The sequence below is a fragment of the Pezoporus wallicus genome, unplaced genomic scaffold (genome assembly GCF_028554395.1).
Source record: "Pezoporus wallicus isolate ANWC-B61680 ecotype Strahan unplaced genomic scaffold, APGP_CSIRO_Pwel_v1 contig_6732, whole genome shotgun sequence".
NCBI lineage: Eukaryota > Metazoa > Chordata > Aves > Psittaciformes > Psittacidae > Pezoporus > Pezoporus wallicus.
The window spans coordinates 836008-853139 of NW_026638638.1; the positions used below are offsets into that span (position 1 = coordinate 836008).

At 39.0% G+C, this 17132-nt stretch overlaps 1 protein-coding gene across 3 annotated transcripts in view; it reads right to left on the minus strand.

Annotated features, from left to right (window-relative positions):
* PARD3B (par-3 family cell polarity regulator beta) overlaps positions 1–17132 on the minus strand; it is a 424254-nt gene that overhangs the window by 279210 nt on the left and 127912 nt on the right. For all 3 annotated transcript variants that reach the window (XM_057411714.1, XM_057411715.1, XM_057411713.1), the window contains exon 3: positions 10331–10502. In XM_057411714.1, the coding sequence (XP_057267697.1) occupies positions 10331–10502 (172 nt within the window). The remainder of the gene's footprint in view (positions 1–10330; positions 10503–17132) is intronic.

Sequence of the window (17132 nt, forward strand, 5' to 3'; positions counted from 1 at the left end):
TTCCAGTTTTTACGTGGTGAGGGAAGCAAATAATCATTCCCTGTTAGTCTCTCTTAATATTTAAATGTTAAGATGACTATTTTTGTAGGAAAGTTTAAAAGGACTCAATCACAGAGGGTCATTTGTCCTTTTCTGTCGAAGGGTTATGAAGAGATGACCAAAGTATTTTGTGGGATTTATCTCTTTACTGAACGTACTACATCCTTCTTTTACTTAATGTCTAGAATAAACAATTTCCTCTAATGAAGTAATGAGTTAGGAGGAACGTAAAACAGAAATCAACAGCCAGTGTGTGGGAAAATTGTGCAACATATTGGGAGGGAGGTGCATCTTTTGCCAATTACGTTCAGGTGTAGCAAATACACAACTCTCCATTTAACTTGGCTGAGATTCTAGATTATCTGTTTGTAAGAAACAATCAAAATCTGAAGTGGCACTTCAAAGTAAAGAGACAAATAACTATCAACTATGGCTCTTGAAAACGTGTATTAAATAGAAAGTGGTGAGAAAGAATGACATGGCAATGGGCAAACTGACTGAATCATTTACCTGCTCCTGGTAACTAATGGTGACTTTCATGAGGATGGGCTCATCAGTATCCTGGAACATGTTCATATGGAAGCAAACAGTAAACAATCATTATCAAACATTGCAAAAAAATGTGTAAAACTATTAGTTTGGTTCTTAAGAAGAAGGGGAATCTACTACCTCAAGACCTTTAGATGAGGTGTTTCTGCAAGTTAAATAAGAAAATGTCAAACTATCAATCAGCCAAGCTTAGCAGGCTCATTTTCAAACTGAAATACACATTTTGCCATACTGCCTCAGAGGTAAACAGCACATAGAGATTTATAAACACACTTACACACTCCTTTGTCTCACCTAGCACTAAAGTGTACTTATTGACAGAGATTGCACTATAGCATTCCAGTATGATATTATACTATAGCCTTCCAAAACCTTCAGCTGCAAACATTAAGCTTACTAAATGGGTTGGTCTGTTTCTTTTTAAGAGCTACTACCTCTAAAACTAACTATTCATCATAACAATATACAAATACTCACAAAACCCAGCAATATCAGAAAATTAGCAGTACAGACAAAAATCTTAAGAAAAAACACTGACATCAAGTAAAGTATGTCAAAAAGCAGCACAGACTTTTATAATAAAATTTATTCCATCGTTCTAAGTCCCATTCATCACCTTCCCCAGAACCTTCCCTGAGGCAATAAAAGGCTCGAAATTAACATCTCAGCTAGAAAGCTACCGCACAAAAATGTGTAACTAGTAATGGAAAAATATTTTTCTTCCTACTTAACATATTTTCATGAAGATACCTGCTGCCGCAAAGTAAGGCATTTTACACCAAGTGCAAAAGGAATAGGGACAAGGGGAATAATTGATGAGAAATAATTCTGGGCGAAATCAGAGGCAGAGTGGCTATAAAAAAGAAACAGGGTTTTTTGGTAACTGACTATGTCCATAAATTTATTACCTACACTACTGCTAAATTTGTGGGTACTGGGAAAGAAAGGAAAGACTGGCTTTTTTTCCAAATGAGCAACCCAGAGACAAAGAAACACATGGAAAATTTTTATGTATGTATGTGTGTGTGTATATATATATTTACAGAAAGCATTACTGTATTCTTTTGCTGCAATACAAAGATAAACTTTAGCTATGCTGGTGTAAAGCTTATTTCCATGAATCAAGGACAACTAAATAATACCAACCTTAAGTCATAGGGTCAAAATATACCAAGCCTGCACTCTGACTGAAATGAAAAGTTATCTTCAAACCTTTAGCTTGCCTGAGAACAGAAACCATTTGTTTTAGGAACACAAGTAGACTTTAATCGATCATCACATTTCTTTAAAAGCAGATTAAACTGGATGCTGCAGAGGAGAAAAATCTATCAACAGTGTCATTCCCACAACACCTATGACAAACAGAGCAGAACAATGTTTGATATCACTACTATAAGGGCAACCTTCCAGTCCACAGAAAGAGAATAGTCATATTTACTTAAGGAAATAAGCAGTATTGCCTCAAATCTCAGAAGGCAGCGTGTGCTTCTAAGAATGCATTTCTGTTGAAACTTACCAATTTCAAAATGTTAGTTTTCCCTGAATCACACAGGAGAGACTTGTTATACCCATGTAGTACACTCAGTGTACTGACAGACATCATAACACTTAGCCAATAAACTGACATTGCAAAATTAAAATGAACAGGACAGCTTTTGTGCAAGAAAAAAAGTGTCCTTCTGACTTACTCTGATGCAGCATGAGCACTGTACATAAGCATTAGCAACACTTTTGTTTAGCAAATTAAGAGTTTTAGTTTATATCTGTCATGGTTTAAACCCAGCCAGACAGCTCATTCACTCACTCCCCCCCTTCTTGCCCTCCCCCTACTCCCAGAGGGATGGAGAGGAGAATCAAAAGAATGCAACTCCCACGAGTTGAGATAAGAACAGTTTAGTAACTAGGGTGTAACACAGATCACTACTGCTACCACCAATAATAACAATGATGAAGGAAATAACAAGGGAAGAGAATACAACACCTCACCACCTGCCGACCAATAACTCACCCTCCACCCCGACCAACCGAGCACCGACCGATACCTCCTCCAACCCCACAGTGCCCTAGCCCGTCCAGGTAACTCTCCAGTTACATCCTGGCGATGACGTGCTGTGGTATGGAATACCTCTTTGGTCAGTTTGGGTCAGGTGTCCTGTCTCTGCTTCCTCCTGGCTTCCCCTCCTCCCTGGCAGAGCATGAGGCTCACAAAGTCCTTGGCCAGACCAAAACATCAGTGTTACCAGCTCTGTTCCCAGGCCGAAAGTCAAAACACAGCACTGCACCAGCTACCAAGGAGAAAAATGACTGCTACTCATGAACCCAGGACAATATTTGTTTTCGTAATGTTTTAGAAAGCATAATCATGTGGCTTCCCTGCATTTAAAAACACACTGTGTATCTCAACACCAACTTGAAAGAGAACTAACCGAATACATGCTCTTTAAGATGCCCACAAGCCTACTTGTAATACTTCGAAGAGCACGAGAAAGAGAAGGAATTCTTTCCACGCTCTAAAGCCACACAGAAGTGGACAACATCTGTACCCTGTCAGGCCTATCAAGGGAGAAACTTCCAAAAACTCCCAGAAGAAAACTTGCCTTCAATTCCTTTGAACTTCAAACTAAAGACACTGCCAATGGAAACATCTCTGTCAACTGACTTAGTAACCTAAACACAGAGGGCCATTCAAACTAAACAAGTGTTTTGAACAATCCCGTGAAGCACGATTTAAGCTAGATCAAGCCCAAAACCACACAAATATTTTCAGCCGATTAAGTATATTCTCTATCTGAAAGCACCAAAACACTTTCAAGGAAATTCCATAAGAGTGCAAATAACCTTTCCCAAATGTTAGAAAAGACACAGCCACAAGACCAACAACTGCATCAAAACGGAAAATCAAAACTTTCTAGGCTAGTACTGTTATTATCCTGTACTAGACCTATTGGAGGGGTTGGAGCATTACCAGGTAGTAATCACCTTTTTCAGGAAACAAGTGTCCAATGCAAAGGCACTACATAAAATAAGCAGAACTGAAATAACTGACTGTTCAAAGGCACAAGAGCCTCAATATCACTTGAACTTCAACCATCATTGCCATTTGTAAGCTTATTTTATGAGAGAGACTATAATCAGCCATTCCAACCGTCATCTGCACCCAAGTCTTCCACTTGCCTAGAACCTTAATCAGACTGGAGGGCTGAGGGTTATATACATATATATGGAAGAAGAAAATAAAGAAATAAATAAAGCAAAGACATGCAAATTCTGAAATACCAAAGAAAGAACTTTCAGTAAGAAAAGCAAGACACTTGGCCTACTTAGCAGTGAAAACTTCCAAAGAGTGGAGTTAAACTGCAGTTTACAAGACAATTTTATAACCTATTAATAACTGTTAAAAGCAATTATTTATCTAACCTCAATTTTACCTAAACACTAGTAAAGGTAGAAACTCATTAAGAAGCTAAGTTTTCTTGTAATAGCCAAAGTAACATAATTGTATCTGCTTCCTGTGATGCTTGTACTCAGAAAACAGCTTCAGGAATCTTCAACCTGATTCCCAAAAAAAGGGAAATTGAGAAAAGAATAATGAAAACAAAACAAAAACCATCACGGAGATAGCTACACGTACTTCACTTTTTTCCCCCTACCTTAGTATTCAGAAGTGACAAGTATCACCAAATACTGTTGGTCTTCCTCCAGGAAAAATCATGACTACTTAACACCAAGGAAAGGAGCAAGAGAAAATGAACAACTAAGGTTATGTGCCCTCAGCCATTATCTATCAAATAAAGCAAACAGACCACTAAGCCAGTCATGAAAGCATTTTCAGCTCAGAGGAATGTGTCCATAAAATGGATCCTCCATGAATAAATTAGTGCAGTGCCTCCTGCCTGTATGGGCTGAAAAGGAAAAAACAAACTGCCACCATGGAAAAAAACCCAAAAGGCTAAACCTCTTACTCCCTCTTTTCCTGTTCTACTAACTACCATGCAGGGAAAACCACTAGAAAAGAACACTAAATTATTAAGTGCAAAAGAAAACCAGAAAGGCCAGTAGTGTGCTCATGGGTGCACAGAAAATTACGAGATAGCTTCTTATGAGGGCCAACAGAGCTACAAACATGAAAAACTCTAGACAGTTCAGCTACTTTAATTGAAAAGCCTTCAAGGAATTTGAAAACTCTCCTACTCGAAGTGCCTCTACCGGCACACTACAAGCTTGAAATGTTATAATGACATACTAGTGCTTTAACAGAAAACAAAACCAAACATTTCTGAAGTGACTATGTTGAAGTTTGCAGTTGGAACTAATAATCACACAAAGCATTCCTTTATAGACAGGTCACTGCTTAAAATATCATGGACACACCACTTTCATGCACAGAAGATTTCTGGAGGGTAACCATTTCTTTGGGAAAGAGTTATTAAAAACCTCTAGTCCAAAGCTGGTAAATATAAAAAAAAAAAATGTATGAAAATATTTTAGGAATCACAGAATCATAGTGAAGGTCACATCAATTTACACATAGCCCATTAGTTGCTACCATAAAGTTGTGTTTCAACACTCTACATTGCTAGTTCATGTTTAATAATTCTAATAAATGTGTATGTATTCAAAAACCTCAAACCACTAGAGAACCCCAGACAGAGCTATTTGCATATTCTGTTAGTATCCCTAATATACATAACCCCATCCATCAAGGGCTCTCTAAAGATCTCAACACACTGCACAAGAATGTCATCCACTACCTCAGCAAAGCTATCTTTAAGATGAGAGAATGACTTTTTAATCATACATCAGCAACAAAACAGCAGTTTGGAACAGAGAATAAAGGCAATCAGTCAACAAGGTCTGCAAAGGTAAGTCCCTCCTCTGCAAAGATTTCTCAGCTATGATCTCTGGCCAAAGAGAAATATTAAAACATGGTATATGCAAAAACTTAAACAAAACACACACCCAAACCCAATGCCAACAAAACCCAATGCTAGTTAACCCAGTAATTACCACCTACATACAAGGATATCCAAATGTTTCATCATCCCAAACACTTGTTAGTCTACTAGTAGTTATATCAATGAATAGACTTGTACACAATTTGCCAAAATTGTTACAAAGATCAATGATCAACAACAGTGACTGGGCAAAAAGTATTTATCTAAGCAGCATTTGTAGAAAGCAAAACCCACCATCTGTGCAGAATAAAGGAAATGTGTTTCTGAAATGACTTTGATACACCATTTTTAAAAAAACATTACTGCATCCTAACTTTCAATTATCCATTCAAAATAATTGTGTCTGACTATGCAAGCTCAGACCAAAGGAGATGAAAGAACAATACAGAAATGAAATACTGCTAGAGATGACATCTACTCCCAGCGAGCATCACAATCTTGTGGAAAAGATGGGAAAACAACTAATTGTCAGTCATAGTCCTGCTCCAGTGAAATAACTATATTTAGTCTTCTAAGGGTACACAAGTACAAAAGTGATGCTTACTATACAAGAGCCTTCATGCCAGGCAGGAGAAGGGCTGAGGAGTCAAACAGCCAAAAGACCATCTCTAACACAGAATTTTTAAATGAATTCTTTTACTGAGGCATTTGTTGCCTTACATTTGGGCAGAGAAGACATTCAGAGCAGCCCTGTGGAGAAGGACTTGGGGGGTTTGGTCGATGAGAAAATGAAGATGAGCCGGCAGTGTGCACTCACAGCCCAGAAAGCCAACCGTACCCTGGGCTGCATCAAAAGGAGCGTGACCAGCAGGTCAAAGGAGGTGATCCTGCCCCTCTGCTCTGCTCTCATGAGACCTCACTTGGAGCATTGTGTGCAGTTCTGGTGTTCTCAACATAAAAAGGACATGGAACTGTTGGAACAAGTCCAGAGAAGGGCCACAAGGATGATCAGGGGACTGGAGCACCTCCTGTATGAAGACAGGCTGAGGAAGTTGGGGCTGTTCAGCCTGGAGAACAGAAGGCTGCGTGGAGACCTCATAGCAGCCTTCCAGTATCTGAAGGGGGCCTATAGGGATGCTGGAGAGGGACCCTTCATTAGGGACTGTAGTGACAGGACAAGGGGTAATGGATTAAAACTTAAACAGGGGAAGTTTAGATTGGATATAAGGAAGAAGTTTGTTACTATAAGGGTTGCCCAGGCACTGGAATGGGTTGCCCAGGGAAGTTGTGAATGCTCCATCCTGGGTGGTGTTCAGGCCAGGCTGGACAAAGCCCTGGGTGATATGGTTTAGTAGGAGGTGTCCCTGCCCATGGCAGGGGGGGTTGAACTTGATGATCTTCAGGTCCTTTCCAACCCTAACTATTCTATGATTCTATGACATTCACCATGGCTAAAGTCACACAGCTAAAACGTATTCAACATACTGCAAGTCCAGTATTCATTGTGAGGTTTTGCCTAGCCAGAGTTTTATACCTAAGGAGCAAGGGAAAAAAAGGCAATAAAGAATTTATGACATTAGAGATGTTGAAGCTTACCTCCATCCAATTTTTCAAACATAAATTACCTATTTAGGCATTCAGTTGCCTGTATCATTCTTTGATAATTGCTGTAATGTCCACATCATCAGTGTACTCTGGCAAGTTCTGCTCACAAGGAGCAGTCTCACGAGACAAGCTCTCTCAGCTGCCAGTTCAGCAACAGCATACCAATGTTCTCTACTTACCCATAGAAATACCAAATTCAGTAGGTCATTTCTTCACCATTTCAAACAGCTGACTGAACCCATTAAATAGTTGTGTGTTTCTTTAAATCTTGTAATATATATTAACAGGTGCTTTATTACCATTTGTATTGTAGCATGAAGTACGTTCCCTACCCAACCACATTTTCTGTCAAATAGGGATTTTTTTTTTTTACAACAGATCTATATTTATTTTATTGTCAACTGAAAGACGTACACCAAGATTTTCTATATTAAAAATTCTTTTATATTTCAAAATAAGAAACTATGTACAGTTAACAAAAGTTAACAAACCCCTGCCAGACTTGATATTCTTTTGCACTAGACTTGAATTATGGATAAAAAGTAGAAAGGGAACTGGAGCAGTCATGTTCAGTTTTACGCGCTTATTAAGCACTAAGCTCTTAAATATCCTTTCAGCAGATCACCAAATGGACCAAATTGTTTCTACCTAAAACCATGGATCTGGCTTCACAGAATACGGAACATCCAACAGAAATTAACAGGCAAAACCGTTCCACAATCTGACAATGGTAGAATAATGGATTCCCTGCAGTTCACCCCTAAAGCCATTCTACAAAAATACTCCAAAAGGTTAGCACATATGACTGTTCTTGAAGCAGGGCTCTACCATGGAAAGCAACACTTGCTCACTACATATATATTTAATCACATCCTTGCTCTCAAAATAAAAACAGCTTTTAAAAATTACTTGTTTATTTCTGCTAAAAAAATGTGGGTCAATTCAATAACTGGACAAGGAGCCAGACTACTGTGGTTCATGCATCAATGATAATGATGCAACCAAACTGTCCTTCTATTTCTTCATTTACTTTTCAATTTGCCTGTAGTGAAAATAGGGACATAACTGAAGGTCCAAGGACTTGTACATGAAAAATACAAACAATTTTTTTTGTCTAAAGAACTGTAATCCGTGATACAAAAGAGGAAACAATTCTCTACACTCTATATTTCAGAGTGTTGACTGAGTTCATAGCACTGACAGGTAGAAAATCTTTCATTTACATTGAGACAGACACATATTTGGATTCTCTTGTTTTAAGAACCAAGCATCCATTTTAACTTCAAATATGTATTAATTTCCATTGAAAACTAAATGGAACCCTAATCATCTGCTCTTCTCATGTTATATTTCATATCCTTTACACTCTATAGTAGAAAGATTCTATAAATGCTATGAAAGCTGAACTACCTGGTAGCTTACCGGAGAGCTCACAAACTCCAGCATTAAGTGTTTTACATAAAAGTGTATGAAGCTGAAATACTCTTCCCTCCAACCCTCAACTTGCATACAACAGTATGCTAGACAAACTACTCAAAATGATTGGACTTTTTAATATAGCTCAGAATGGTATGGAGAACAATCTCTACTTTCTGAAACATGCTAAACTGTATCTACATGGTATTATTTAAAAATATGCAATAAATGAAGAGACAAACCGTTCAATCACTGAACCTTTAGCCACAAATTTTACCATACCTCATGCTTACCAAAACCATAGATCAAATACATACAAGTTACAGCAAGAATAAGTCTTTCCCAAGATTTTTAGGCATGAGAAATTCCTGTGTGACATTAAAAATAGAGAAAGATTTTTCTGTATTCTAGAAAACAGAAGTGATCCATTAACACAGAAATTTGAATGCGAAAGTTGTCATGCAGCTTGAATTCCAGTATTTGCCTACATCAAGCACAAAAAACAGCACAGATTTCATCCAGTGAGCTGTATTAGAAGTTTTATTTTAGCTCACTGGTTTTGTTTATCAGCCTTTTCCTTTAAAAATATAATTAAAATAAGCATACAAGTAAACATTCAATTTCTGAAGTTGTAATCAGGCTGCCACACAAGAGTAGTACAACTAGAGGTACTGTTTTTATCCTTACTCCACCTGCTTACACTCAGAAATTTTATTGCATGCCATTAGGAGACTGCCAGCAGTACTGAAGCATACAGGGTGAACTGGGCAATGAGCTTGGGTGGAATTCAAAGAAGCCTCTCCCAAGCATTATTCATATGCTAAATACTGTCAGTGTACTTCAGCTTTATAGACAGACAATAAGAGGATTCACCTTCAATCTGTTTTTGAAAGCTTCTATATCTACTATCTAGGTGACAGCTGAGCCTGCTCTAAACACGCAAAAATACTTCAAACTGCTTTGTGTTCAACGTACGAGACTCTCTCTTTCTAATTGGAAACCAGTCTCAGAGCTCTTGGCCTTCCAGGTACAGTGAAACAACACGGGAGAACAGAGTTGCAGCACTTCACGTAGTACCCGCCTGATATAACAGAGAATTAAGCAGAAGCCTCTCCTAATCACAGTTTGCTCACCTGAAAGTCAAAAAGGCAGACAGACCCTGCTGTGCAACTTCTTCAAAGGCAAAGAGCTGAACTGTTTGAAATCAGAATCTCCTTCCTTCTACTTCCCACCCCAAAACAGGGCACTAGCTCAGAGAATCAATAAAAGTATTTGCACACAGCAGGTTTACTTACTGAACCAGGTTCCTCAAAAAAAAAAAAAAAAAAAAAAAAAAAAAAAAAAAAAAACAAAACCAAACCAAAGCCAAGAAAACCCAAACCCAAAAAAAACCCCAAACTGTGGATTTTTTTTCAACAACTTTGTAATTTGCATAGGTTTCATCTCTGCTGCTCTTGTAACAATACAATGAAGGACTGTCAGCAACCTATCCCCTCAAAGAAAGGAGAAAAACAGAGACCCCAGCTGTACTGATGGGCATAACACACAGCAGGGTAACAAGGCTCAGGTGCAAATTTGCCATGCTCCATTGCAGTCTTCAGAATCAGTTGTTCAAAGGCCCAACTTTTATCATTACAATTGTCTTCACTGAACTGCAAATTGCAAACAATTAAAACAAGATCTTCAAATACACAAAATGGACTACAGACATACCCACAAAAGAAATAAAGCAATACTATATATTGGTAAGAACCAAAAATAAAATCCCAAATAAATGAAACCAAACCTCCCCCCCAGACGTAAACAAACATACAAGATATACATACCCAGTTTCAGGGCAGAAGGAGTCACTTCAATCTCACCACCAATTGGCTGAAAGGCAGCCAGCTGAGCTGCTACCTCTGTCTCGAAGGAGTCAGGGCTATTTCTGTCTGTCAGATTGCCATCGGTGCCATCAGTCTTCCGGTGAGTTTCTTGTTCATCATAAACAGCGATCAGCTACCAAAACAAAAGAGAACAGGTTTGTATACGTGAAGCATTCCCAAACATCACTTTATTTTTTATTGTTCTTTTTTAATTTTTTCCCTTTTTTTTTTAAGTAAAACTTATTCTTCCTTGGGAGTACAAAGATATCGATCTTTTTTCAGAACTGCTAGTAATAAACATAGATTCATAAAAGTACATATATTTGTGTTTAAATACATCGAGTTCAATAAGAGGTCAGTATGTGCTTCAGCACTGCCCTGTGCTGACAATTTTGTTTCAGAGTTAGCATACTACCATTAGTGAGCATTTTACATTGCTCCAAAACATTTAGGGCTGAACATGCTTATAAACACAGAACATCATTTAATTCTTGGGGGGGTGGAGGGTGCTGTTATATTAAAAAAATTTAGTGCTACTGCCTGACACACCGCACAAAGGTAACACAACCATGAGCGAGCAGATACATATTTTATTTATAACTACATAATAATTACATTATAAGGACAAGATACATCTGGCACAGTGACAAGAGTGTGAAGTTTCCTTAGTTGCACAACCTATGCCTCTGTACAGATGAAAGTTTCTTGCTCCAGCAAGTTCACGTACACACACATCTCTACCTACCATGTACCTATAATCTTCTCCTGCAAGCTTATACCACATACATTGTTCCAGGCACACAGGAAGGTCGAGATTAAGCAACAACTGATGATGACAGGATCCAAAAAAGAAACCACCAGAAAAATCCCTACAAATACAAAATAATCAGACAAGCAAGGTGTGTACAGCTTCATCAAGTGACTCAGATACATGTGGCTGAGTGTAAACTGTGTTACAGTTTGAAGAAAACCATTAACTATGTTGCACTTCTGGGAACACAAACCCAAAACTACATTAATTAGCAATGAATCTAAACAAATTAGAAGACTCTGCTCTTAACCAACAGGATGCTTGACACCCCAGAGCCCTCTCCAAGAGCAGAGGAGGTAAGGGCAGCAGTACAAGTGCTTTTCCTGCCCCACTAGCTGACACTGTGTAGTTCTCATACCATACTTTGCCTAATAAGCATTGTACAAGATATCTTCAGGTGTTTATTTCACTTTTTTTTAATTCCTTAGGACTAAGTTTTTCGTAGCTAATCGTGAAAAAGACCACAACACACACAACTGGCTATACACTGTCAGGATACACAAACAAGTTTAAAGCACTGATTTACTACTCTTTCTCTGTTATATAAAGGTAAGCATTCACATTCTCTCTATAAAAATGTTAGTACATTGAATCTCCTCCGACACTTCCAGTGAGTGTCAAAAATTATATCCCATGATAAACAGAACATAAACATTTAAAGGAGCTTATTTGCCTATGAGGAGAAGAAAACGCATGAGAGGGAAAAAAAAAAAAAAAAAAAAAAAAGAAATAAAAGAAAAATCCTGAAGTGCTTCTAAGGAAGAAACTGACATTTTCAGGTCTTCCACTCATTTATAATTTGGTTGCTAGAAATGTGTCAGCTCACATTCACCAATGCACATTTCAGCGACACACAAAACCCCTTAAATAATTATGCTGAAAACTTGCTCTCCTTTTCCACATGGAGTACGTTTCCTTTCCACAGCCATACAGCAAGCTCTTACAACATAAAATTTGTATTTGTTTAAAACATATAGGGAAGATTCATTCCAGTAACAAAGACAACTCTAGCTTACTCCTGTGTTATAGGCAAACCTTACAAGTGTTCAGACTGCGTTCATCATCAGGTCATCACTATGCCCCTCAACTACATAGAGCCAGAAAGGCTGTCTTAGAGCCTGGCACCAAAAGATCATGGCAATTTTCTCCAATACCAAGAAAAAACTGCAAACCCTATGGTGTATTTCCTTTGTCTGTAAAATGACCATTCATCATGTTCATGTTATTGTGGAAGTTCACCGTGAGGAAGTTCCACAACTGTTGCCCACCAAATGTTTGCTTTCTCAGTCTCACTTTTGCTGTGGAAACTTTATTTCTAAGAAGGAGGCTGCTACTGAAGAGAAAATTGGAGATTGTGTAGGACCACAGCACTGAAAACATTTTAGGTAGTAGTAGGATACCAAGTTCACTTTGCAATATAGAATTATAGAATACTTAGGGTTGGAAAGGACCTGAAGATCATCTAGCTCCAACCCCCCTGCCATACAGTAAATGGAGCTCAGTTCTGATTTGATGGCAATAAACAAGGGAATTCCTCAACTGGACGAAGCCGAGTCCACTGAGAAGTGGCTCTAGTGATGGAGGAGATCAGCAGGAACTGTTAAGTAGAAACATGCAAGCATTACTTCAGATTCAAAAGCCCCCTAAACACATAGTAGTAAAACCCAGAATGATAAACAAGGAGGACACTTATGTTGTAATTACCCTATTTCTATATACTTTCTTCAAGTATTTTCCAGTGGTCACTAGCAGACGCCAGAGCAGCAGTCTGCCCCTGCACTGCCACTCTCACAGGCTCACACACATTATGGTATTATCACGTACTTAGGTTTCTAAATGCTGCATGTTTCCTTTATTCCCCTGAAGTTCAAATGGAATTTTGTATTATCATTCCTACTAAAGTTATTTTAACAGACAAATAAGGTCACGGACAGACTGACAGCTTTAATATATAGCAGCTCTACCTACCAGCCAGCCCAGAAAGCCAAACTGCGTTACCACTGCAGTTTTTACCACAGGAATTCCACCCTTTTCCCCGGACCGGCGCTCCCGCTCTCACCGCCGTGCGCCATCTCCTGGGGCAGGCGGCCGTAGCCCGCGGCCAACCCCCCCCCTACCGCTGCTCCTCTTAACGGGGTCCCGGACCCATCAGGAAGCACAGGAACACCTGAGGAAGGCGGGCCCTGCCCGTGCCGCCGCCCGGCCGGCTGAGGGGCTCCTCTGTGAGTGCCCTCAGCCCGGGTAATGGCTGAGGTGTCCAAGGAACCGGCTCTCTAGGACATCAGTGAACGACCCCATCTGCACAGGCGTTTGAGGGTTTTGTAAGAGGACCCGACCTGCAGTGGGTCCAGGTTAAAATAAAGTTTTGACTGTAACAACACCTTTTTTGTGGTGTTGCTCCACCAAGAATCCCTTAAGCACCTGTCCTAATGTTGTGTGACACTTCCTGAGAGCTAACAGGTTAGAATTCAAACAACTGCCTTGACAACTGGTCAGAAATGGGTTGGGTTTAGGCAAAATGTCATACAGAAAACACAGGGGATAAAAGCCCCAGGTCTTCACCCACTTAATTATACGGAAGAATTACAAATGGCTTAATGATTATATCAGTTCTGCATCTCAAGGTGCTGCCGCTTTCATTTACCTACCAAGAAGGCTCAGCAGATGGAGACACATCAGCTCCTCCTAACTCCCACAGCAGTCAGGACAAAGACACGTCTGCCACCACACTGCTTCCCGTCTGTATCCACGGCAGCATTCCGCTTCCATGCTGGGAGCTGGGGCACGACAGGCACCGCAGTGCAGGGCAACAGCTGGCAAACAGCTGCGATACAGCCCAGCAAACGGCTGGAAGACGATTTCATCGGAGCTAAACCACAAAGGCCTCAAGCCTGGCTGAAAGCAGGGACGTTTCTTACTGCTGTCAGTCTTTGAGCAAGCTCAGTGAAAAGCCCGCAGTTCCCTCATCTACACCCAGGCACTACTGTGACAGTCTGGATTTTTTTAATTTCATTTTTAATTTAGTTTTGGATTTTTTAAAAAAGCAAAATGTATTTCTCTACGGTACGGAACACACCATTAATATATTAACATGATCTAGAGTTAAATTCCCGTTTTTTGGAAAGGAGTGCAAAGGAGATACCTCAGTACTGCATATGGAGGTAGCAAAGATGCAATGACTCCTCACCAATGAAATAAACAGTCATTTGCTTTCTAGAACGTTTATATGGGAGAGAACTCCTCAGGACTGCAGAAGCACCTTATTGGTAGCAACTCTAACATGATAAACACACTGCTAATCAAAGCATTATAAATATCAGCTTCAGCCTTTCAAATGGAATGAATACAATTAAGGTTATGTAAATTAGCTATTCAAAAATAACTGTAGTAATTGACTTCTCATTTCCAGTATGGAAAATTCTTTAATTGGAACAGACTGCCAACCTCTTCTGATGGAAAAGAACTTCAGCACATATTAAGCAAACCTCCACAAACATATCATGAAAACAACAACACTGTTTGCAACACTGGTTTATTCTCACCCAGTTCAATGTTTATAAATACTGAGAGTTCAGCAGGTCAGCAGATTGTTTTTTCCAACAAATCAAAATACTGCTCTAGATATTGGTAAGCTGTAGAAGTTACGCTAGTGCTCTGGTGGGGTTTTGTATCCTTTGCTGGACTCCAGCATCTCCTTTTTTTAAAGGTTATTTAAAGAACCTGAATATTTTCTGTGAAAGATACCTATGTAGTTCTGTACAGGTAAAATGGTTCTACACCAGTATTACTGTAATATCTATTAACAATCTACCAGTTACTTAGGCAGTCAATAAATTATCAACATTTAGCACTTTCTTATGATTTTTGATTACTAAACTTCCCTCTACTGATACCAACATGGTCACAACAGAAGGCAATGATAACGAACACCTCTATTTTGTTGGCATTTTTATTGATTATAAGTGGCAAAGCTCAAAACAATGTAGTATGGCCAAATTTCATTTAAAATCTTTGCATGATGTCCTATGGCACAGCTCTTTCAATAGTTTACTGACATTTAAATTGCAAAACTTGCTCAAAAGTAAAACAAGAATATGCAAAAAATTACATTACTATATTCACAAACACTGCAATACACACATTTGATCAACATCAGCCCTCATATACAAAAAGGTGGCTAAATACCACTAGTAGACAATGATGTGACTGACTGAAAGGGACCCAGTACAAAGCAGCAGGGTGATGTTTTACCCCAGGGAACTACTGCCCACTAAGATACAGAAAAGGGATGCAATGCTTCATTTAAAAACACAAGACAAAGCGTTCCCCTACCCCTCATCCTCTGTGAAACCTTCCATTTTCCAGGGGCTCAGTCCTTTCAAAACTAGTACCACTCAACTCTGTAAAGCCAAGCTGCAGCAACCCTGTTGTTGCTCTGTTTGCAGGCAGCTGCAGAACCATGCTCGAGCTCACAGCTCATACACATACACTGCAGCCATCCTTCACTGTGTGCTGGCATATACACCACACACACAAGCAGCAGTGAAAATAAGGCCTTCCAAATTACAATTGCATCAGTTTTGGTTTAGTGCTTGCTAATCAAGCTCAATTAAATACAAACAATTTTGATTTGCTTCAGAATGTCAAAGAAAAACATCCTCACCCTTGAACAAATAGCAGAACTTTACAGCTCTTGCTGTAAGGCACTTGTCTGTTAAACCAAAACCAGCTGACTTTCCATTGCCCTAAACACCATTTTAAATAAAAGGTTTCATAATTATTTCTCTCTTCAAACTACACTTTTGACAACTAGATTACTCTTAATAAGGTTAAAACCTGTATATTTTACTAGCATTTCTGCACTGAATTAGAAAATAGACACCACTATTTCCTTTCTGACCCCAAACACCAGGCATGTACACACAAGGTACTAAGGAAGAAACGGTAAAATAAAAGCTTGCTTGCAATTAAATTAATCAGCTTTCAATTACTGTCAGGGTAAAATCACTAAGAGAAGTTCTCAGACACAGGCTAACATCGGTATGTGATTGAAAAGATGCAATTTCCAACAGCTGGAATAATATATTCAAAATCACATAAAGGAATTAAATGCTCAACTTATATTACATTTTTCATCCAAGCTGGAGGGATATTCTTCCTTTTAATTTTTTCACATTTAGAACTTTATTTACATTCTTCTCTCACTATGGATAATGAAATGTAACAAAATTACCTGTTTTAAGACAGGTTTTTATCCTGTTCAGATGCTCCCTGTCTGCGACTTCAAATGCTCATTTAAGAAAAAGCCTGTTTGCTTTGGGGATTTTTTTTAACCATTTCTGTACCTATGAGAGCCGGTGCTCCTGTGGGAGTGATTATCAGTTACTTAAAAATTGATGCAGCAAAACTATTCTCCCTTTTTTGGGTCATTTAGTAAAGACTTTGCATACAAAGTGCTCGCATCTTCACAAGGAGCTGCCAGGAGGGGTGAATGAATAGCTTGGTGACTATTTCACTGAACTTCGTGACATAAGGAGAAGCAATGGCTCAAGCTACAGCAGAAAATGACACTCATCACAGCATCACATTACCTTGTTCTCTGATCCCTCAGTTTGGGATCTGTAGGATTAATCTTGTATTTCTGTATGTACACATACATAACAGAGGTAGAAAGACACAGTGTGACACACTGATACCAGAATACACCAAAGATAAAACTAAGAAAAGAAAAAAATCATCAGTTCTCCACAGGTTTTTGTACCTGCACACAAACAGACACAGAAGAAAGGCTGTAGCTGACCAATAAAGAAAGGTAAAAGGGATCCTTGCTTCTTTTTCCCCTTTCTTCCAGCAAGATTATGTGTTTGGCCAGGTCAGTTCTTTACTCCAGCCATCTAAGACACCTGAGCACCAGTGCTAACACAAGATAAAGACAAAGATACCTCTTTAGCC